The sequence below is a fragment of the Bemisia tabaci genome, chromosome 1, assembly GCF_918797505.1.
Source record: "Bemisia tabaci chromosome 1, PGI_BMITA_v3".
Classification (NCBI taxonomy): Eukaryota; Metazoa; Arthropoda; class Insecta; order Hemiptera; family Aleyrodidae; genus Bemisia; species Bemisia tabaci.
The window spans coordinates 44316144-44340917 of record NC_092793.1 but is presented as its reverse complement, the minus strand read 5'-3'; the positions used below and the strand labels follow the sequence as shown (position 1 = coordinate 44340917).

Below are 24774 nucleotides of genomic sequence, written 5' to 3'. Positions count from 1 at the left end.
AACCCTGAGACAAAAAAAAGCAATCGTCAGTTTGCATCATAACTGGAAGACCTGGCCCGCTGAAAGCTCGGAAGAGTCGCAGCAATGTGAAGAAAATGTTGACTTTTTTCTTCTATTATAAAGGTGTCGTGCATCATGAATACGCTCCCCAAGGCCTCTCAAGCTATGTAAAGTTTCTCAATAGCTCTCTTTATTGATAGTAGAGCATTGGGGAGCGTATTCATGATGGACGACACCGTCATGATCGAAAAAGACAGTCAACATTGTCTTCACATTGCTGCGACTCTTTCAAGCTTTCTACAGGCAAGGTCTTCTAGGTGCGATCCAAACTGACAATCGGTTTTTTATCTCAGGGTCGTAACCGTAGATCCAAGATGCGTTCCTTGTGATGATCTTCTTCACTAACTCTTCCCACCCCACTCTCTTTAACTTCCTTTTTAGGGAAAAGGAAATCCGACGATCACAGCAGAATAGTACGCACTAATCAGCAAATTACCAACGACTGATTCAACGCGTGATAATCGGGCTTTACACCTGCACTCAGGAGAGTCCCTGTAAAGATAATCCCAAGCCCCAACCTCTTAACAACCGTTGATGGCGAGATAATCAACAAGGTTGGATACTTTCCAGACAGATCTTGTATTCATAGTGGTTCCCGCTGTTCGTTCCATCTCTCTGTGCCATAATGTAGAACCAAGTAGGTAACGACTGCCTAACTGCCTGCACAAGAATGTGGAACATAGAACACTTGGTGGATTTTTCAGCAATGAGCCAGCTGCTTAAGAATATTGTTTCCTAAAATTGACAAAATGTAGCAATGAATCTTAAACATTATCCTCACTCAAATGAAATTACGAGGAGTATCCAGACAGGAAGATTTCCTATCAATTTTTTTTGCAAACTTTTAATGCCAGATAAATTCTAAATATATCGCTGGATTCAGCACACTCTTAGCTTTAATTTAAACTTTATTTTTTTTTCAAATTGGACCAAGAGAGCAATTTTAACATATCATTGCTCCTCTGATGTTAGGGCGTATCTCGTTTTTTGTTTCTTTTCAGGAGAGCGAAAATAGGACTTATGGTACTTTCTTTTGCATCCTATTCCTCAGGTATTCAACCTACAGAACTCATTTTCTTATCAGCTTATAGGAAAAAAGGTCAGGACTCATATTATATCAATTTTTCTTCTAGTCATTGACTTTAAAAGAGCTTTAAGATGAGTTCATTGAAATATGCCAACATACGAACTCACATCAAACCCGTTTCCGCGCATGGCAACCAGATACGAACTTACGTCAAACCCGTTTCCGCGCACGGCAACCAGATACACCAAAGCATGTATCGGTTTGCGATGTTGCAAAATTCTTGGAATTTTCAAATATTGCAAACGAGATACCTGGTTTGGGAATTTCGCAGTCGATATTCTTTAAGGAACTAATACCTCACTTGACTTATTACGCGAAGAAGTGGTACTAGGACGAACTATCAGGGGGGAATGTGAGGGCATATGGGACAAACATACTCTCCTGCCGTTCAAAGTAGGCCGCCGTCCTGGATTTGATGCACCCCGTTTGACCAGGGGCTTTTTTTTAACACTATATTTGAAATTTACGACTAAAAAGACATAGGAAACGACACCTCATACCACACGAGATGCACATTTTAAATTACCTTGATGCTTGATAATCTAAACACGGCCGCCTTTTTGAATTTTAGGAATTTTAAGGGGTGATCCGCGGTGGAGCCGTGGAAAACATTTTGTATGTTTTGTGTTATTCAGGCCAACCCGATGATGGTATTCTTGTAGGAAAAGTCTATCACGCAATTTGTTCCCACCCAAATCACTTACAAAACACTTAAAATAACCCCATCAATTCCAACATCATCCAATCCCCCCACAACCACCCCCAAATCTCCCTACCACTCTACTTGCCCCTACAAATAATATACACACCATTGTTTCCACTCAAAACCGATAAACATCACTCACACGACACCACCTTCCATGACGCAGAGCTCACAGTTTACAGCTGATATTAGTTTCAACTCGTTTCCGCATTGAAAAACCCTTTGCCAATGAACTTTTAATAGAGTTTTGACTAACATGCACTTGGAAATACTGATGAAAAATGCAACATAAAATCAAATATGAAGAAAGTACACGCTTAGGACCCAAGTTTTGTGTATACAAGGGAGGAATCCAGATTTTAAGCTGTTTCTGCTAGAAATACCGCCTCTAATCCGCCGCACTTACAATATTTATAGTCCCGTCTATTCATTCTACTAATACATCCATGTTAAGCGCTAAATATGTCACAAATTCCTCATCTGTAATCGTAATCCGGAGGCCGTGCCGTTTCAGAGTCTCGTGACCATAGCTAGCTCGGCTGAAGACTGACTCAAAGGGATCGAGTTTTGGGTGTGTATATCCCTCCTCTCATCTTCCCTCAGAAACTTGCTTGAGTTTGCAAGGTTACTCAATTACCACGAATTGGCGAAATAAAAGAGTGAAAAGAGGTGGTGAGAGCTCGACCAGCAAGAGATGAGAATTTGCCAACTAAGGACCAGCCTCTAGTTTGTCCTCGTAGATCACAATGTTTTTAGTATTTTTCAGCTGAACGAACAGGGTGTCAAAAATTTGAAAGCAAAACCCCAAATACAGTGTTGGACTCATATTCCCTACTTTCTCTTTCCCCATGGCGGTCGAAGACTTAGTTACCGACTCTCCTCCCCTGCATTGAGCTGTTCCGAGGAAATCTTATTTCAAGTCAGTGTAGGCTTGCTTGCCACATGTTCCCTCCACTTGTGCGTGAATGGGTGTAATTAGGTACAAAACCACTTTCTGAAAGCTACAGTGGCTGGGGTGTCCGAGGGTTATTTCCTTGACCCCGCCTTACCGATGGGACTGTTGTAAGGATGCAGCGAGCACACGAAAGGCAGCCTGAGAAAACCAGTCCGCACTGAGGCAAAGATGAAAAGTAGTATACAGGACCACCACTTGCATTAATTTGCGGAAATATTATTATGTTTGATGAGCAAGAATCACACTGGAACAAACGTTCGTCTGTAGACGGCACATACTACAAATTCAATTTGAACATTCCAGCAACGAATAGTGAGAATCAGCATTGCAAGCTAATGCTCTAGACGCATGATTTGATAGTTTTTATATGTAGACCATGTTGACCATATTAATAGTTTTTATAAAAAATTTAGGCCATATTAATATCAAAAAGTTTCTCTAAGATATAATTGAAAACTCGTCACCGGACATGCTGCAAGAAGGGTGTATGGGATACTCACCACTGAGAACCGGCTCGACATAGGGGTGCATCCTCCGGTGTGGAGGCAGAGATACACCCTTATGTCGCATTGCTTTTTCGGCAATGAGGAGATACACCCTTCAGTTTTATGAGAATAAGTCATTAACTGTTGGGAATTCGGACCTGGGAGTGAGATAGATCGATAGAGCAGTTCAATATACATATGGATGCATGCATGACTCAAAATGTCCAAAAATCGAGACACGCCCTTAGGTCAGAGGAGTGACAATATGAGAGCCCTGCTGTCATCGAACATCAATTTTTAATCATGCCTTATCATACTGATGAAAACAAATTGTATTGTAATAAAAAAAATTGAAAAGTGGTTTTCAGTCCATAGGCTTGAGTGCTTGGTTAAAATTAATTCAAATATGGAGGATGGTAACTCCCTCACTACTTTAATCAGTGAAAGACAGCATTTCAAAAGCCAAATAATAAGGCAATCCTAATTCAGCAATTCAGTAGAAAAATGTACACCCCTTTGCTTTTACAAACTGATTACAGTAAACGCACGAGTCGTTTAGACAAAAAGTTAGAAATTTAGCCAACAAGCATTACAATTCAGAAAACTTAAAATCTAAGTACAGAGGAAAAAAGCTCATTTGAGCACAATTTTCCCCCATAGAGATACACTGTTTGGTGCAACACCAGTTCAGACCATTCTGGAAGGCAACTGGAGACAAGTTTTGGGTCCAATTGGATCCTTCATCAGTTGAGCGCAGCCTCCTAAATTTTTTACAACCAAACATCCGGCTGATTTTCATAACCGCTCCGAGCTTGGTAGCAGAAAATTCAGGAGGCTGCGTTGCACTGATGATGGGTCCAATTAGACCTAAAACGAATCTGGGGTTGCCTTCCTGGATGATGGTAACTATTGTTGCACCAAACAGCGTTTCTCTTTGAAGGAAAATCGTGCTCAAATTAGCTTTTTCCCTCTGTATTAAAATTTTTAGTTTTCTGAATCGTAACGCATGATGGCTACATTTACCATTTTCTTTGCCTCTTTGACCATCAACTACCACTGGATTATTCAATCAATTACGAGGCTCATCAACTAATTGTTTAGGCCTTGCCTACACAAGCGCGACTCAAGGAACTTTCAAACTTGTCATAGGAAGTTGTTGTAACTTACCCGTAACTTGTCTCTGGAACCCCCAGTTCATGGAACAAATTTGTCCAAACTGCACTTGTGTGGACAAAACAACAGAAGTAAATGCTCACACTTTGGTCAATGAACACGGAACTGCCAGTTGAAACTTCAGATAATAATAAACCCTAATGAGATGAAAAAGATTAATTTTCATCTGTTGACTTGATAATTCTCCTTTTCTTATCTTGTTTTTCAGACGTTCTACCCCAGAACTTCTACGGAAAAGTTTTGAGCTCGATGTATCTTTTCTAAAAATAAGAATTTTCACATTGCGTAGCATTATAGCTGCTGTAGAAGTGAGCAAACGAAGTATGACCGCTATGGAAACCCTAAATATTGCTAAAAAATCCCTTGAAACTCTGATCAATGAGCTAAAAGAAACAAAATCATCACAGCTACCTAAGGTGTGTGTGTGCATTTTTATGACTCTACTCTAAATGATTTTTTTCCATATTATATGAAGGGAATTTATAAAGTAACTCACCATTTTTTCTATGCAATCAATGGCTTTTATCTCAGTTTGAAGGACAGTTTTCGTTCATCACTTTTGAGGGTTTCTACAGGTCACAAAATCATATAAAGTTTTATCATATTGCCATATTTTCTTTATGGTCTCATAATTATTCTCATGATAGTCAAGTAAAATTGCCATATTTTTGTTTCATAACTCGATATTTAGGTCAAAACTATGGGTCATGCAGCCAACTACTTTTTTTTCTCAAAGTAGAGGAAAAAAAGGCTTTGATTTTCAAAGTACACATCAAATTTTCTCTCTCTTCTCATCTAAATTGATTTGTAAATTTTTAAAAAAAATTAGCTTATTTCAGTCTGTTCTTCTCCTTGTTTCATTCATCGTTCATCATTTTACATTTCATTTTAGCTTTTTACTTTCTCGCTCCCCTAGGATAGAGAGGAAGTATTGTTTCATGTTGTTGATCCTAATTTCATGGGGAATCATTTTTTCTCATTAAAACATTTGTTTGCCACACTTTTTTGCACAAATCCAAGATTCTTTCTTGCATCGTAGCTAAAAGGAATTAGGATTTTGTCGTGTTTCCAAAACTCATATTTTTTTTGGTGTATTTCTAAGATATTGTTCTGAACACATGGTGGGGGAAGGGGGGAGCGGCGAAATTTTTTTGGCACTAGGCGGTAAAATCCTAAATCCAACTCTGATGCACAAGTAGGGAGCAAATACATTAGCCGCCAATAAAGTGGCAGCTATGCGAATGTACTTGCTGAAGACTGACAGTTGAAGAGAGTCAGAGGTCGACTCTCAGCATAACGTTGAAGATCCCTGCCATTGCGGTCTCAACCTTTAAGAGCTCTTCTTTAAGCTTGGGAGTTCACTTCAGAGAAGATTTGTGGCAAAAATGTTGATAAATTTTATAAATTGCAAATCCCTGACACATACACATGCTTCATTGAAAAATAATTACTGTGAGTCAGAGGTTCTCTATTCCTTAGAGAGAATGCCTTTCTTTTTTCACCATTTTTCCCATTTATTTTTTTTTTAATTGTTTCAGAATGTACTGAGCGGTGTCTCCAAACCTCGGTTATTTTTGTATGTTGAATCACCATATTATTTTCCATACATATGCAAACTCCTCATTATTACTCAGAAATTGGGGGAGTTTGATTTTGAAGCTGCTGCAGACCAAGCGGAAGAAGCCAATTCAATCCTAAATCAAAGTGTAGATACTTTTGCTAGAATTTTGTCAGACAGCCTAGATTCAAGATTACAGGAAAGAGAAAATTTAACTGTTCTCATAGAGGTAAAGTTGTTTTTACACTCTTCAGGGAGCTCGGCGCTCCCTCCAAAATAGGCAAGCCCCCCCTCCCCCCGCACCAAAGCGGGTCAAAAAACACCGACTTTCGAATTTCAAAATCCCATAGGGAGGAAAGTTGTGCCTAGGTATCAAACTAAAGTGTGCCAAAGCATTCTTGGAAAAAAATTTCTTTGGGTGCCACTTTTGCAATTTGTGTAAAAAAATCACATACTCATCTGGTTTTTTGCAATTTCATCGCACTGTTTACGCATGATAGAAATTGGCTAGGGCCCTTATTTTTGGAGTAACAACTCACTTACAGGGTGATCCAAAAGTCCCTTCCACCCCCTCTAACTTTTTACTTAATTGAGGTAAATATTTGAAACTTGGGGGATATACCTAGGTCAAAGGTAGCTACTTTTTGGCCCCCCTAAAATTTTCAGGGTGGCCCCCCTTGGAGGAGCAACGGATCCCAACTCTTAATTTTCAAACGGGAAGACCCCCTTTGTGATAGCTCGTTCAAAAGAGCATAGAAGAAAAAACATTTTGCGCAAACCCGAAGTCAATATCTCAAACTGTTTCAAAATGGCGGCCGGTTAAAGTTCAAAATGGCCGAAAATTCACACCGGTTATTTGTCGATGGATTTGCGCGAAAATCGGTATGTAGGGGTATTTTGACACGAGAAAAACGAATTTGACGTCAGATTTTCAAAAAAACCGAAATTTCCAAAATGGCCGCCGGTTAAAGTTCAAAATGACCAAAAATTGATTTTTTTAGAAATCTGAGTTCTAATGTGTTAATCTTATGCCAAAATACTCTCAAATTCCAAGTTTTAGGCAAATCCATCTGCAAAAAACCGAGGCGACAATTTTCGGCCATTTTAAACTTTAACCGGCGGCCATTTTGGAAATTTCGGTTTTCTTGAAAATCTAACGTCAAATTCGTTTTTCTCGGGTAAAAATACCCCTGCATACCGATTTTCGCGCAAATCCATCGACAAATAACCGGTGTGAATTTTCGGCCGTTTTGAACTTTAACCGGCCGCCATTTTGAAACAGTTTGAGATATTGACTTCGGGTTTGCGCGAAAAGTTTTATTTTTTTATGCTCTTTCAAACGAGCTATCACAAAAGGGGTCTTCCCATTTGAAAATTAAGAGTTGGGGTCCGTTGCCCCCCAAGGGGGGCCCCCTGAGAATTTTAGGGGGCCAAAAAGTAGCTCCCTTTGACCTTGGTACATCCCCCAAGTTTCAAATCTTTACCTCAATTAGGTAAAAAGTTGGAGGGGTTGGAAGGGACTTTTGGATCACCCTGTATAGTGATCCTTTAAGGTATGCTAATTACTTTTTGGATCAAAATATTTTTTGTGCTCCCCTTATGCCTTTAAAAATACAAAAAACGCTGCTATTGCAGTCAGTTACGAAACGTATATGTCAACGATTTTATTGATTTTCTTTAGGTGGCCAGGCAACCCTGCAGAAAGTCAAGTTTTGGTTTTATGGCCAATAACCATGAAAGGTGCTCATCGTGTGGTGGCCCTGAACAGGGCCGTTGAAAAGGGGCAAGCCGGCCGGCTGCATGAAGTCCGCTGGGTGCTGTGCGATGTGAGTCCCGTGTGACTGACGGGCGCGGAATGACCATGGTCGGTGTGGTCACGACGTATTTAACCGTGGTTGAGACTGCGTCGGCCAATCAGGAGCGAGCATGGGCTGTGTCGCCAGAGGTGAGCGGTGATTGGCCGCCACAGTTTTTAAGAACCATTTATATAGTTGATTAGGGGAAAATATTAGTTTTTTGGATGCAGGCGGTTTTCCCGCTATTTTTAAGATCACAGTTAGGCCGAATCGTTCAATTTGGTCGAAATCACAGCAATTTTTGCCATTTTTTTGTCCGACTTCGCAAGCATGTAAAAATCGGGCCTTCAATTTTCAGGGACTCTTGTTATAGTAGAATACGGGGATTTAATAATTATTTGGCCGCGGGGGGGGGGGGGGGGGGTCCATTTCTCCAGACCTCCCACCTTCTGAAAATTAAAATCCAAGATTGTCAAAGTTTTGTCAATTGTCAAAGTACCACAAAGAAAAAGTTTTGTACCCATCGTGTAAAGTACGTATACTCAAAACGCAGGAGGGGGGCTGGAGAAATTAAGCCCCCCACTTCTCAAATTCTACTGTTTTTTATCGACAAAGTTTTGTACCAAAATGTACCGTTCAAAAAAAGTTTTGTACCCTCACGATAAGAAGGCTACGAGGGGTCAAAAGTGGGGGGGGGGGGAGCCTGGGGAAATATTTTCGAATAAACGGACCTAGGTACTGGAAAACCCTCAGAATGTGTACTAAGAGTTTTGTACCAAAATAGTACCATCGAAAAAACCGCACTTTTTTTTACCCTAAGGCCCCCCCCTCCCGGCGGGAGTCCCCTTGAGCATGGTACCCCTGCCCTGCCTGCCAGTATTAAACATGCCGTTTCTTTGCTCTGAATGCTCAAGCTAGAGTTAAGAATGCTTCTTTACTCCTTTTAATATCACTAGTTTAGTACCGAAATGTACCGTTCAAAAAAAGTTTTGTACCTTCACGATAGAGGATCTACCAGGGGGGGGGGGGGGGGGGGGGTTATAAAAGTAAAATAATTGAAATTCGCTATTATGGATTCATGTACCTAAGAGTTAATAATCCGAGTGAAATCGGAAAAAATCAATATAACGAATCGATACATCGACTCTCCAACGTATTTCAATGTTACTTGGCTATTTTCTCCCTTTTGAGGGACTTTCTTCATCAAATAGTTTCTTCGTCTGTACCTATTTCTCAAAGTAAAGAATTTCCAGCACATCACCCCCTACTCCATTTTGCCCATGTTAGTCGCCTCTCGTCCATTCATGCAACGGTTTATGATTGATTTGTATCTTTGGGAAAGCAATGTATATTCAAGGGTAAAAGTGAAACACGGCAACACTGACGGCCAGTGAATAGACAAGTCCTGGAAAGAGCTCCAGCAGCTCATTGTTTCTCGCTGGCTATTGTCAGCAATTTACAACCCCAGAATCCTTTCAACTCTCAGGCAACCGTTTCGCTAGTGCGCTATGAATTTTTTTCCGGTCTAGAATTTTAAATTTAAGTAAGCATTTTTGAACTCTCTGTAAAATTTGCAGAAAATCCATGTCAAATTAAATCCGAAAAGAGTTATTTGCACATGGTAGCAGATTTTATAAACTTAGTCTATTTACGAAAAACACTATTTTCTTTTGCGTACACGGAAGATGTTGCATTACATATTATTTTCATTCTTTGAGATAATTTCGATTTTTAAGGGAAAAATAAGTAATTTTCAGGATTTGAAAGTGTCAATTTTTTCCTGACGATGCCGAGCCCAAATGTGTAGCAGAAAGGATTAGCAAAAAATCCGTGAAGTTGATCAACATTCAGAACAAATTTTAATATTATGTCAAGTACCTATGCAGTGGTTCATTGGTGCTAATTTGTTCCACTGAAATTAAAACAAAGGGCCGAATCATTGTCAAAATATCGCAAAAAAACCGAGAGGTGAGATAATTTCACGCTACTGAGCTATTTGCTTCGTTTAAGCAAGACGATGCCCTTGAAATAATTGGGTCGCGTGGCAATATATTTAGTCCTTCAATTTTGTTGTCCCATCATGTAAAAAAAACTTAGGTTCGCTCACTTTTCAGCCGCCCAGCACTATAAAATTATAGGGACGAGATAATTTCAAGCTACGGAGCTAAACTTTTGTTTAAAGAAAAAGATGCTGTTGAAAAATTGTGTCGCTCGACAAATACTTAATATTACATTGGACCATCGCCATTCAGACCAAAACAAAACCAATTTTTTTTCTGCTGTCCAGGGCAGCAATGCTGATCCCAACCTAATACATGAAAGAACACGCCAATTTCTCAATTTACGACCCAATAAATTGTGCTGTTTGGTAAATATTTATTTACTGTTTCGATAATGGCGTCCATTTGTACGGAAAAAACAAACGGAATCCAATCATTTTTTAGTCACCTTGCGCTATAAAACTGATTACCTTGTTTCCTTGTACTAGGCGGTAAATAAAAGCAATTCGGGATTTGCATTTGCTCTATGTCATGTACACCTCTATCAGTGTGCGGTTCACGTGAATGATGTAATAATGTTTCGGTTAGCCTTTTGATGAAATTGAAGCCTTATTTTTTGACATCAAAGATAATGGAACACTCTTTCAATTCAAAAAACGCGAAGAACGTTGAGAGACTACACGAAGTTGGGTTCGAACCCAACATGCAACTATTTTAACTCCGCGGTGGGCCGGGATACATACTCTGGATTTTTTTGGGCGAAATGTGATCTGCTTACAGCCTACGCGCGCTCGCGAATCGCGATAGGGTAAGTAAGTACAGGTGCGATCAGTCCTCGAGCGTTTGCAACCCTGACCACTGCGGAGTTAGTTGTTCCGCTTCTCTTTGATATGACGAGAGCCCATAATGGTTCCTCGTCGGAAAATAAAGTTGATCTGTTCAATCCCCCTATCATAACCTTGAGATTGTGCTTTCAATATTTTTGCTGGACTGCATTCCTTCAAAATTCCTCGAAAATTCTTATGAGGATAGCAATGGCACAAATCTTAGGGGGTTTGACTGCCGAGTGGCCAGGGGGCGGACCTACTAATTACGTTTCTAATTTTTCCACCCAAATTAAAAGTAGGAAAGCTCATTTGAGAAATGAGCTACCTAAGGGACGAAAAACTTATGTTATATAATTCACGCCCGGAATCTATGAGCTCTCTACGTTTCCTCTTAAGATACATTAATTGTAAACTGGAATTGAGATACCACCATGCCTCTTTAATGAGCTAGGCATACGGTAGTTCGCAAAACAAAAGCAGTATAGCAATGATATTCTTCAGAAAGGTTCGTCAACGGCAGAGATGATTTTTCAAGATCCCGCGCAAACATTCCGGATCTCTAGTGACCATGTTGCCGCAACGCCCTCAACCTTCCGCCGGTTCTCAATGGGCAGTAATCCAAACAGGAAAAAGTGTGGCCACGCTGCTGAGGATGAGAGGGTTCCGGCTACCTGTGACTCCGGAAGATTTGAGTTCTAGGCACGCCTTAATTTGATTTTCTTCCCCGGATTTCACCTCATAATTACATAATGCTTCACATTTGCACACATGAACCAGAAATGCCTACTTACCTCGCGCATTGCATGTGTATCATAATATAAGACTTTGAGAGGCATGTTGTCAACCTTGACCCCTTTTACCACCAGCTCCATTTTCAATAAGTGAAGCATTTTATTCATAACTCGACGGTCTGCCAAGAAATGCACCTGGCGAGATCAACCTCTTGTTGACAAATTTCAAAATTAACGAGGAAGCTTTGGACGAATAGGCGAAACTTGCGAGGTTTCTTCCTTGAATCTACAAAATTTGATTAGCGTAATGGAATACTTGTAAAATCAAGGATTCGGGTGTGTATATCACGTTAAAGCGCGCAAGAAGTTGCGTCTAAGATCAAATATGTTGCAGTTTTGGAGGTGAACATTCATGCGTAATGGGACGCCCCAAATACAAAAGAAACTGCACAACTAAGGAAGAAAATTTGTTCAAAACTTTTCAACTGCCATGAGGTGAGGAAGCAGATAAAAACCTTTCTTCGGAAGTGCAATGAGGTCTTTTTGGGGAACGGGCCTGTGGAGGGAATGCACTGTGGATCCGATTCACACGTCCAACCAATCCACGGGGTGTGGGCTCCACGCACCACTTTTTTTCTGCCTCCCTCTAATTTGGTGCAGGGGCTCCACGTCCTGTGGATCCGATGCATCAGTTTTGGAAGGGGCTGAGTGTGTGAAGTCCATGCACCAAGGAGGAATCGCACCGTCACCGCATGTTTGCGCCAAAACAGCGTTTTTGGTCAAGTTTCGCGGTCTCCACGCTTAAATGTGTAATTTATATCAAAAGTAGTCTATTAAAAGTCAACTACCTTAAATTTTTACGACGATAGCTATATTCCTTATAACTTTAATAAATTAGTCAACTCGCTGATCTGTATCCCATACTGCGCCTGAGAAGCGTTTTCAGCCAAGTTTCCGAATTCTAAAACATATTTCCCTGTCTCGCACGCCCAAATGTTTAATTTATATCAAAATTAGTGTGTTAGGAGGCTACTACCTCAAATTTTTGGAGCTCTAGCGTGACTGCTTTGTCAATAAAAAAAATCATCAAATCGCCAAAAACCTCAATTATCGAGATCGCGAATTTCTCAAATGTGCGATGCAGCAGAACTTGAACTTTACCTAAAAATCTGAAACTTGGTCGAAAGTGTTTTCTAACCAAATGGAACACTTTTATAACCATAAAACGTAACTTTTTGAGGGTCGAACTTTTTTTGGGACACCCTAGTGGGGGGTCTGGAGAAATCGACCTTGGCCAGTGAATGTTTTTATGCCTCCCTGGAGCCCGAAGCAAGGCAGGAAAACATGGTTCATATCGACCCTTCAGCGATTTTTGCCAATATTTTTGAGTGACTTGCCAACCTTGCAAAATTTTGACCTTCAATTTTCAGAGACTCTTTTCATGGCGGAATAGGATCCTGCAAAACGTATTTTGTTTTGGTCTTTTTTTGTACCTCCTCAGAGGCAAGAAAGAGATAACACTAACTTGACTATCATTCATCACTTTAAAAACCGTAAATGTTTTAATTATTTTTCATACATATTTGATCTTTTATTGATAATTAAACGTTTATTTATTCAAAGACTTCTTACTTTATCATTGTTCAATTTAATTTATATCACGTAAAATAACAAGTTAAACCTTCAATGAATTACATATATAAGTAATAAAATTAAATAAAACAGATAATTATAATTAATAATATTTAATAATTAATTAATGTAATCATTTAAATTTAATAACTAAATATGTTTGTGGATTTTTGTATCAAATCGCTGAAAAATCAATATAAATCGTATTTTTCTACCTTGGTAAGGGCTCCACAGAGGCATAAAAACATTCACTGGCCAAATAATTATTGAATCGCAGTATTCTACTACATAAAGAGTCCCCGAAAATTAAAGGCCCGATTTTTTACATGCTTGCCAATTCGGACAAAAAAATGGCAAAAATTGCTGTGATTTCGACCAAATCGAATGATTTGGCCTAACCGTGATCTTGAAAATAGGGGAAAACCGCCCGCATTCATAAAACTAAAATTTTTCTCTAATCAACTGTATAAATGGTTCCTAAAAACCGAAAATTGACTTTCTGCAGGGTTGCCAAGTCACTTAAAAAAATCAATAAAATCGTTGACATGTCTGATTTGTAACTGGCCGCAATAGTGTTTTTTGCATTTTTAAGGGCATATGGGGGGCTCAAAAAATATTTTGATCCAAAAAATATTTTGATCCAAAAAATAATTAGCATACCTTAAAGAACTACCACAAGTGAGTTGTTACTCTAAAAATGAGGGCCCTAGCCAATTTCTATCATGCTTAAACAGTGAACGATGAAATTGCAAAAAACCGCATGAAATATGTGTTTTTTTAACTCTGCAGTGGATATCGGATATTACGACATCGCTTATAACGACATATCGGTCATAACGACGCGGGATTTGGTCATACTCGTGATTAACTTCCCTTAGACTCAGTGTATTTGTGCATCGGTCATAATGACAATCCGATTTAACGACCAAATCAGGCCGGTCCCTAGAGGGTCCTTGTATCCGATTTCCTTTGTAATTGCAAAAGCGGCACCCCAAGAAATTTTATCTTCAAGAATGCTTTGGCACACTTTAGTTTGATACCGAGACGCAACTTTTCCCCCCTTTACAATTTTGATATTGAATTATTCCCCTCACGCTTGGGACCAAAAATGTTTCCTCTCATCAGACAAGGAACTTTTATCTTAAAAGTTCATGGTAATAGATCAAATAACAATCATACAGTAGCCTGGCATACATCTACCGAATTGAAGTTTAGGATAGGAATGATATTTCTAAAATTTGAACTCCGAAATTTTCGAGAGGAAACTACATTATGAACCTTGAAAGACATTTAAGATGAATTAAGTGGTAATTAAAAAGACTTGCTATAGAACCAGGGTTTTGACAGCCAGTCTGCATCTACATGCACCAGGATGGGTAGAGAAAACAGTTGAGTGATGGGTCATTTCACATCAAAACAATTAAGTCAGTTCTAGCATTTCACATCATTGCTAGCAATTTTAAAATTTCATGCTGTTCAAGAAAAATCTCTCTCTGATCGGTCGAGATTTTTATTCAGTCGGTCTGAGGATTTTTTACATGTTCTAGCCTTGTTTCTCACTACCATTGTTTGGTTTGTTTGACAATTATAATGTATTTGCTATGAGAGTCAACTTAGAGGAATCTTAGTCATTGAGGTAATAAGGAATTTCTTGCATTTGGCTTAGTGTAATATTAAGATGGTTTTGATACATTCTCAAACAATACAATAACACCGATCAACATGGGTTCTGTCCTTCGAACCAAACCAATTTCTTTCGATTCCAAGGTGCTAAAGAAGCCCGAAAATGACCATATTAACTTCAGGGAAATTAGCTGGTCCTCAGGCCGCTGCCATTTTGAATTTTTTAAAATTGAGAAAACCCACATTTAGATTTTTTAAAATATCTCCTAAACGGTTCATCTCACGATAAAAACAAAAAAACCAGCGGAAAGAGCATAAAATTTCCTACCGAAATTATCCTCTTTTGTTTTTCCCAACTTAATTTTTTGGTCGTGACACTAACGTGTTCTTCAAAAATTAGCTCAAAAAAGCGCATTTCTGCTGATTTTAGGAGAAACTTTGCTTCATACCTCTAGCCACGATTATCTGAGAAAAAAACTATTATGCTCATTGAAAAGAGCGTAAAATTTACTTCAAGAAAACATACGTCAATAGTTCCTAAACTTGACTTATTCCTGTGAAACAGGACTTTATTAGCTCCGCCCTTAAAATGTGATTTTTTCGACCATTTTCCCTAGAATCACGAAAAAAAGAAAAAAAAACTCTAAAAACGTGACCAGAACTGTATATGAAGGTGGCAAAATAGTGCTGGGTCCACACTACTTTGAAAACAAAACCAAAAAGTTCCAAAATTTTCAATTGGATTCAAAAATTTTAAGTTTTAATGGATAACCAGTACAGCAGTACAAAACTGAAGGTGAAGAGCGTTCAGCTCAGGCAATTAGCTTTATAATATTAAGTAGAAGTCACGGCGAGAGATCTATAATTTTGAGTCTTGTTATACACCCCGTCAGTAGATCACCCTCGTCAGTAGATCACACTTGTCAGTGAGATCAAAAGCCAAAAAGTTCAAAAATTTTCAATCAGAGTCAAAAATTTTGAGGTCCAATGAGTCAGTACCAGTACGAAACTTGCCGTCTTGCAATACAAAACTTGTACTTCGAACTTGAGCTGTGATGCCGTCTTGGATTTTGCGAGATTTTCAGATGGGTTCACATGACGAGTGTGATCTACTGATGAGGTATAAAAAGACCCAAAATTAAAGATCTCTCGACGTTACCTCACCTTAATATTCCAATGCAAACTGCCTGAGCTGAACACTCTCCCCCCTCAGTTTTGCACTGATACTCATTGGAGCTCATAATTTTTGACTCTGATTGTAAATTTTTGAACTTTTTGGCTTTGTTCCAGCCCCCCCCCCCCCCAAATAGTGTGGACCCAGCACTATTTTGCCACCTTTTTATACAGTTCGGGTCACGTTTTTAGAGTTTTTTTTCTTTTTTTCGTGATTTCAAGGAAAATGGTCGAAAAAAATCACATTTTAAGGGCGGAGCTAATAAACTGCTGTTTCACAGGATTAAATCAAGTTTAGGAACTATTAACATAAGTTTTATACAAGTAAATTTAACGCTCTTTTCAATGAGCATAACAGTTTTTTTCTCAGATGATCGTGGCTGGTGGTATGAAGCAAAGTTTCTCCTAAAATCAGCAAAAATGCGCCTTTTTTGAGCTAATTTCTGAAGAAAACGTTAATTTCACAACCAAAAAATTAAGATAGGAAAAACAAAGGAGGATGATCTCGGTAGGAAATTTTATGCTCTTTCTGCTGGTTTTTTCTTTTTTTTTTTGTTTTTTTCGTGAGATGAACCGTTGAGGAGATATTTGCAAAAATCTAATGGTGGGTTTTCTCAATTTTAAAAACTTCAAAATGGTGGCCTGAGGACCAGCTAATTTCCCTGAAGTTAATATGGTCATTTTCGGGCTTCTTTAGTACCTTGGAATCGAAAGAAATTGGTTTGGTTCGAAGGACAAACCAAAACCCGAAAGAGCGACGCCAAGAATGGCACAATTTGGGCCAGAAGGGATTTTTCTGAAACCGGGCCCAAACGATAGCTTATGATACCCTAAAACTCTGGTAAAAATTTTAGCTTGAGTATACGCACCTTTTTGAGAAATGGGGGGCAAAGTTGCCAAATCGCCATCATTCTGGACAGCATTTTTACAGCAAAAAGACGGGAAAAATGGACGAAAAAGTTACACTATTGATGGGTTTGGGCTGTAAATGTTCTTATTGAGCCCCCGTTCATGTAACTGTTTTCAGTTTCAAAAATTTTGGACGTACAGTGGTCCGAAATGGGGAGAAATCGTGGACAGATAAGGATTCTTTGTCAAACTTTTTAAAAATGGAAGTAAAATTGTTGGTCTATTGCAGAGATCATGTGAAACAATGTTCTTATCGGTCTTCAATGCATTCAATTGAGTTCAGTTTATCAAATTTTCATCGCACAATGGTCCAAAATGGGAAATCAGTGGACAAATTAAGATCTTCTGCCTAACTTTTTAAAAATGATATACGACTATTGGTCCCCTGCAGAGATCATGGCGAACAATGTTCTTTTCAATGCATTCAATTGGGTTCAGTTTATCAAATTTTCATCGCACAATGGTCCAAAATGGGAAATCAGTGGACAAATTAAGATCTTCTGTTGAAATTTTTGAAAAATAACATGAAACTATGAGGTTTTTCACTAGATTCGAAAGGTGGAAATTCAAAATAAGTTAGTAGCCAATAAAAGCTATCCATGTTCACTGTTTTGAACTGAACAAATGAGGTCTGGAAACGGTAATTCAGGAGGAACTTAGCTTTTGGATCCTTAAAATCCGGCAAACTGGGTGGTTTTTGTCCTAGTTAGTTGTCAGAGAATAATTGTAGTTAGAATAATACTTTACAATAAATCCTTTCTAAGGATTTAGGAAAGGTTAGGTTAGGTTAGGTTAGGTTAGGTTAGGTTAGATTTCAACAGAAGATCTTAATTTTTCCACTGATTTCCCATTTTGGACCATTGTGCGATGAAAATTTGATAAACTGAACCCAATTGAATGCATTGAAAAGAACATTGTTCGCCATGATCTCTGCAGGGGACCAATAGTCGTATATCATTTTTAAAAAGTTAGGCAGAAGATCTTAATTTGTCCACTGATTTCCCATTTTGGACCATTGTGCGATGAAAATTTGATAAACTGAACTCAATTGAATGCATTGAAGACCGAAAGAACATTGTTTCACATGATCTGTGCAATAGACCAACAATTTTACTTCCATTTTTAAAAAGTTTGACAAAGAATCCATATCTGTCCACGATTTCTCCCCATTTCGGACCACTGTACGTCCAAAATTTTTGAAACTGAACACAGTTACATGCACGGGGGCTCAATAAGAACATTTACAGCCCAAACCCATCAATAGTGTAACTTTTTCGTCCATTTTTCCCGTCTTTTTGCTGTAAAAATGCTGTCCAGAATGATGGCGATTTGGCAACTTTGCCCCCCCATTTCTCAAAAAGGTGCGTATACTCAAGCTAAAATTTTTACCAGAGTTTTAGGGTATCATAAGGTATCGTTTGGGCCCGGTTTCAGAAAAATCCCTTCTGGCCCAAATTGTGCCAAAAAACGGTCGTTTTTGGCGTCGCTCTTTGTTGTGCTGTGAATCAAACTTTCATAAAAGATTTTCCTTAAAATTTTCCAGATGTTTTGTTTATCAGCTGTATTCTGTGGAATTTTTAGCTCTCTAGCAAAAACAGACAAAATATTTGGGCTGAAACAGTCTAAAAAGAAAGCTAAAAAAGAGACTGCTACAAGTATTGAACAACGGGTAAGTTGATGCTTTTCCCCCGATTTTGTATGACTATACAAGCATTCAAAGCATTGTATTTTCGTAAGCAAAAATTAATCTTGTTCTTATTTATGAAGCCTCAAATCTAAAATTTAGAACATGTGTACTCCAAATTGCGAATTTTCCACTAAAATTTTCCCCAGTGCATTCATATCAGCTAGTGTAATTACTGTACAGGGTGATCCAAAAGTCCCTTCCACCCCCTCTAACTTTTTACCTAATTGAGGTGAAGATTTGCAACTTGGGGGTGTTCCTAGGTCTAAAGAGGCTGCTTTTCAGCCCCCCCTAAAATGTTCAGGGGGCCCCCTTGAGGGGGCAACGGATCCCAACTATTTTTTTCAAATGGGAAGAACTCCTTTGTGGTACCTCTTTCGAAAAAACATGCAAAAGAATCTGGGGTATTTTGACAAGAGAAAAACGAATTTTAAGTTAAATTTTTAAGAAAATCAAAATTTCCAAGATGGCCGCCGGTTAAATTTCAAATTGGCCAAAAATTGGTTTTTTTTTTTTGAAAGTACTTTTAGATGTGTCAATCTCATGCCAAAATACCCCAAAGTCCCAAGTCTCAGCAAATCCATCTGCAAAAAACCGAGTTGGCAATTTTTGGCTATTTTGAACTTTAACCGTCCGCCATTTTGAGACGGTTAGAGATATTGACTTCGGGTTTGCGCGAGAAGTTTACTTTTTTTTATGTTTTTTCGAACGAGGTATCACAAAGGGGTGTTCCTTTTTGAAAAAAAAATTTGGGGTCCATTGCCCCCTCAAGGGGGCACCCTGAAGATTTTAGGGGGCTAAAAAGTAGCTTCCTTTGACCTCAAAACATCCCCGAAGTTGCAAATCTTTGCCTCAGTTAGGTAAAAAGTTGGAGGAGGTGGAAGGGACTTTTTGATCACCCTGTATATTTTTTTCAACAAATATCAATCATAATATCAGGAGAAAGGTGCAAATGAGGACACAGCACGAATAATGTCCTATAACTGGAGACTGTTGGGAGAACAACGCATTTAAAGTTTTGTATATGATGCACCATGCCAACTGTGCTATCTACATTTTCTGCAGACCTGTCTTTGTGTTTTTAAGTGACCTTTCTTTCCTTTTGGAGGATACCAGGTTAATATTGCGAGACATTTTCGGTTTTCACTAAAATTCGTTCTCTTAAAAATGTCGATTTATAAGTCCTCATTGCACCAAACAATTTTTGTTGAAATACAAAGTAACCATTATTGTAATCATGCAAGCTTAACTCTAAATAAAATAATATCAAAGCTGACTCAACATAATGATGCCAATGCTGTATAAAAGCGTAACATGGAAAACGCCATTTTTCAAAAAATTTTTAGGTGGAAGGAAAAAGTAAAGTTGGTTTGGCTTCAGCAGCAAGTCAGGTTGTCACTATCAGCGATGCCCGCAAACCGAAAATAATGTTTCCAAGTTGAAGGATGCAAGGACAGTATTTAAATTCAATAATAGAAAAAACAAAGTAGTACACACCCTTCTTGACGTACCTCACTTGACCCTAGTGATGACAACATGAATAAAATTCTCTCATTTAAGTGAAAATTTTGGTCCAAATTGTTTTGAAGGGGAGTTTCTGATACAATTATCAGATTTTGAGGCATAAATGATCTAGTGATTGATACCATAGTAGTATGAAAATTCTCATGAGATGAATGAAATTTCAAAAGAAAATTTAGAATTTGGGACCTAACTTTAATGCAAATGTTGAAATATTTCAGGATCTGTGCCTAGCGTTGTCAAATAAATTGCTATTCGTCCAGTTAGTCTCCAACACATATACCAGGACAAGTTCCTAATCATATTTCATTTTTGATTTTTTGGAGCTGCTCTGACAAATGATGTTTTGCCTGGGCTATGAAATCAGTCTGAATTACATCCTGAGCAGCAAATTTTTAATCTCGGAATTTTCAATTAATATTACAGTACAGGTCAATAAGAAGCGACACTGATTCAATGTTAAATTTTGCATTGATTAATTGATCTCTATAATGTTAATTTTGTAATTTTTATAAATATTTAATAAAATCAATTATTTTAATTCTAATTTTTTTTCCAGAATAATCCGAGCAATCGAAAAGTAAGCTGTGATACCATATACATAACCAATGTTCTAAAAGCCGGGAAAGAGTTAGAAGCAACTCTATCAACAGCAGCAGAATCTTGGGTCCAAAGTCCAAATATTGATTTCTCCATGTTTCTCATCTCACCCGTTGACAATACTTCACATGAAGAAGATTTTCAAGAAGCAATTAGTTCATTTCTTATCAGTTTAAAAAGTAGCTATGGAAGTTCAATCACAGAATCTTCTAATCTTCTGACACAGAAATTGAAATTTATCCAAGAATTAAACGTCAAATGAAGCATGTTGCCTTTAAAGGTTAGGTTAGTTGTGAATCTTTCCCTCCCTCTAAATAAAGATGACAGTTAAAGTTTGCAAATAGATTTTCTTGTTTTCTCTCTAATTGTTTGGTTTAATAATAGAGACCTTTTGAGAAATTGTAATTTTACAAACTGTCTTGAAAGTTTGATAAAATCTTGCTATATACTAACCAATTCCAAAAGTCTTAACCCTCTCCTTGCTAGGTTAGGAATGCAGGTGCGGCATTCTCATAGCTGAATCAGGAATGGGATGAGAAAAACATACACAGAGGAATGAATACTTTGAGACTATCCTAGCGCACTCTATCGAAACCACTTGTAACTTGTAGTTCATATCATTACCTACAGATACAGTACCTATAGTCATATGTTTGGTGTCAGCGCGATGAAGTTAGGGCGGTTAATTCAAACAGAAACAGAATGCGAGTCAACTCGTCTACAGCGCTGGGAACATGTTTTCTCGCCGCGAGTTAACTCGTCCGTAGCAGTGAGAGGGATTCCATAAAATCAATGTCCCTAGGGAGCCATCAGATATTACTTAGGAAGAAAAGTAGAGAAAGAGAAGAAAAGTCTGTGTTAAACAACGGGAATTCACTAACAGTAAGTGTCCCTCTATGATTGGATTTTAGTCTAGTCATTTGGTGTTATAATTGCAGTTTTGAGAGTGATACTTTTTTCTCACTTGATTTCTCAACTGTAGATGGTCCTTTACGAGAATCCAAATCTCCCCCCCCCCCCCCCATCCAACCCCCTAAATCGAAAAGAAGGGCGAAAACGGCTATTCGCTCTCGTTTTTCGGCTAATTTCGCAGAAACTGTTGATTTATTGACATAAAAAGTCAGACCCACATGAAAATAGGTACAATTGCGTTCACTTTCTGCTCTGTCCGAAATCTTACCGATGAAAAATGCGCCCATCTCAGGGTTTTTGAAAACCCCCAACAGTTTCACAATTTCGTTTTTCAATGGTTTGTTGCTTGTAACTTTTTTTCAGCCATTTCTCATGGTAACAATTTCCTCACACATGAAAGTAGATTCAAAATGATACAGTTTCGTGTATCAAACTTTCCCCTAGGGCGTAACGAAACGGCGCACCGTAGTCCAGAAATCAAGAATAGGCGGTAAAAAGTCCATTTTGGAAAGTGTCGAAACGGAAATTTCTCACTGCAGGCTTAAAGTATATGGTCCTAGGATGCTTGATATGAATTTTCAGCACTTAATGATGATTGATCAGATTAGGACAGCAACGCTAAGTAGAGCGCATTGTGGTTCTTCGTTTACTAATTGGTGATAACATTTTGGAGCTGCCAACAGCATATCGCAAACTAGGTGTGGTTCTGAGCCAGTACCTTAACATTGTGATGAAAGTTCAACCATGGAGCATCTTAATGATAAGTTTTGTGTTGATTGATTTATAAATCCGACATTTCACTACTCTAATCAGGATACAAACAAGCTCTCAACGGTTGAGCATTCAGAAGATAACGCATGTTCATGAGAAAGCCAAGTTTTTGCGTTGTGTTGCGTCTTAATGACTCTAACATTAAAAGTTTTGCTGTACATACAGCTTCAACTTAAGCTAGAATTCAACTGCAACAAATTATGACAAATAGCCGAAATGATTTATTTTCGAGGAGCAAGTGTATTTTTGGCTGTAGGGAAAGGTGCGTTAGGAGAGCTGTTCAGAGTCTCCTTGTCGTATAATAGTCATTGTTTTTGTCGTTGTTACAATCTAACTCTTATCTGATGCAGTAGAGAAATTTCAAACACCAAATGAATTACAGTGTTGCCATAATTGCACTTAATATGTGAAATTTTCCAGTGTTACCAAACTTAATCGAATAGACTGCTTGTTTGTGAAAACTCTAACGCCAAGTGACATGAAGCTCCATTTCTTTCGACTCTTCTGAAAGTTGATAAGAGCCTAATTATTTACGACCTTTGTGCATTTCATTGTAAAATGTGCAATTTTCCAGTATGGCCAAACTTAACCGGACAGTCTAGCAGTGCAAGTTTGGGCACAGACTTGAATATAGGATAGGTTCAGTTCATTGGTACCTATACCTTGAGCAGAAAAGAACAAGATATGTTGCTACGTTGACAAACATTCATTTGATGGAATTCTCCCAGCGTTGCCAAACCTCAGTGGCCATAAGTTAGCCCTGAATATCCTTGTACTGAGTAATTTACACAGAGAAAAGAAGTTCGGCTGTGTGAATCATATTGTGATGTTCTGTCCCGGAGTCCCGGGCGCATTATTTGGTACGTGTATAACTGTACTTGCCCGTCCAAGGATGTTTGAAAAAATAGATCAATAAATTGACAAAACTCCTCACGAAGATTTTAAACAATGAACAAGAGATTACAACATTTACAGAAGTTAGAATTGATTCCAAAATAAATTGAATACCAAGTATGAAAATTGTTTAGGTGGAATTATCATGCATGTTAGGTTAGATTAGGCGGATATAATTTAGGCTCTTGCCAAAAATATGTGTGGGAAATGCAGCTTGCCATAATCCCATACAATTTTCTGCGAACACCCCCCCCCCCCTGTTCCAGGGAAAGCATTGTTTTCACTAATACATTGTTCGACAGATGTGAGTGCATAATACAACTACGAAATTTGAGTACTGATGTTTTTTGAACACTTCTCCTCCTCCTATAAACTTGCCTGATTTATTGATTTCCTCAATGATTTGAGAAAAACCACTTTTAATCGGTCAGGGTGATACAATGCTGATGATTTGACACCGAATTCGAAATCAGAGACTCAAAAAACACAAGTAACCCAATTTTCGTGATCTTCCAGCCACTAACCGACTTACCTCTTCCCATTTTTAAATTCTGGACTGCAGTGCAGCGCTGCGTTGCCAAAGTCACGGTCTCAAAAGGCATTTTCTGGGACGCTGCATTTCACGCAACCGCATCACTCCCCTTCTCATCCGAGTGACAAAAAGCATGGTTCGGGGTCGTAGGTACCTTCTGCTCATGGCCCTTTTTCTTACCTCATAGACGTCTTTATTGACTGGGCCTAGTTTATTTGCCATCAGACAAAGCTTGATAATACTGAAGCCTAGATACTTGAGGATTGGTTGGACCAGCATTTACTATTTCCAGGGCTGGAAGCTGGAAGACGTGATGAACGTTAAGTATAGATTCCGGCATAGTAGCTGTTAAGGATATTGGTTACTAAACTAGGTACCTATTGATGGGCTCTCAAAAATTGTTGATGTAGACCTTGAATCGCTGAAAGAATCCTGCGTACTCCTTTTGGGGAGGTGAACCACAATCGATTTACTCTTTTCTTATTGCATTAAAAAACTCGTCTATGAATGCTGATCAAAAGTCATTATTGTGCCATCTTTCTACGAGGCACCGTTTTCACACAATCCGCGGTTAAAGTTATGACACGGCTTTTGTAAAAATATTTCGTCGTTTCTTCAGATACCCAGAATTACAAAATATATACGGAAATTTAAAAATATACGTCACGTTTTTAATTATATCTGGGAAATGTGATAATTATCTTACCTTATTGTACATATTATTATTATTACTCTATATAAAGCTGCTGTATCAGCTCACTCTGCCCCCTCCCCCCCCCCCCCCAGAGAAAAATCGGCCGAAGCAATTTCCTTTAAACTTGATACACGCTCAGTAATACTCGTGAGAAATTGATCAAAATTATTCCGATCCTAATATGTTGCCCAGGACGCCCGCTAGAGCGAATAGTTGTTTCTCCGTATAGTAATTAGTGGGACCGATAAGTGGACAATATCGTAAGAATCGTGCACTTCTGGAAGAAATCATTAAAATTTTAGGGATTCGTTTCTACCCTATAGACATTCGATTTAGACACAGACCCCGAAAATATGAGTCCCCTGGGGGGGGGGGGGGGGGGGCAAATTTTGAATTTTGAATAACTACTGAACGGCTAATGTTAGCGTAATTTTTTTTACAGCAGGACGATGGG

At 38.5% G+C, this 24774-nt stretch overlaps 1 protein-coding gene across 1 annotated transcript in view; it reads left to right on the top strand.

The window, feature by feature from the left end:
- Nucleotides 1-20858, top strand: part of psidin (phagocyte signaling impaired) — an 87312-nt gene extending 66454 nt beyond the window's left edge. Inside the window, exons 14-17 of the mRNA XM_072301299.1 lie at nt 4672-4879; nt 6002-6250; nt 18256-18381; nt 20477-20858. Of these exons, the coding sequence (XP_072157400.1) occupies nt 4672-4879; nt 6002-6250; nt 18256-18381; nt 20477-20779 (886 nt within the window). The 3' untranslated portion in view covers nt 20780-20858. The remainder of the gene's footprint in view (nt 1-4671; nt 4880-6001; nt 6251-18255; nt 18382-20476) is intronic.
- The last annotated feature ends 3916 nt before the right edge of the window (nt 20859-24774 follow it).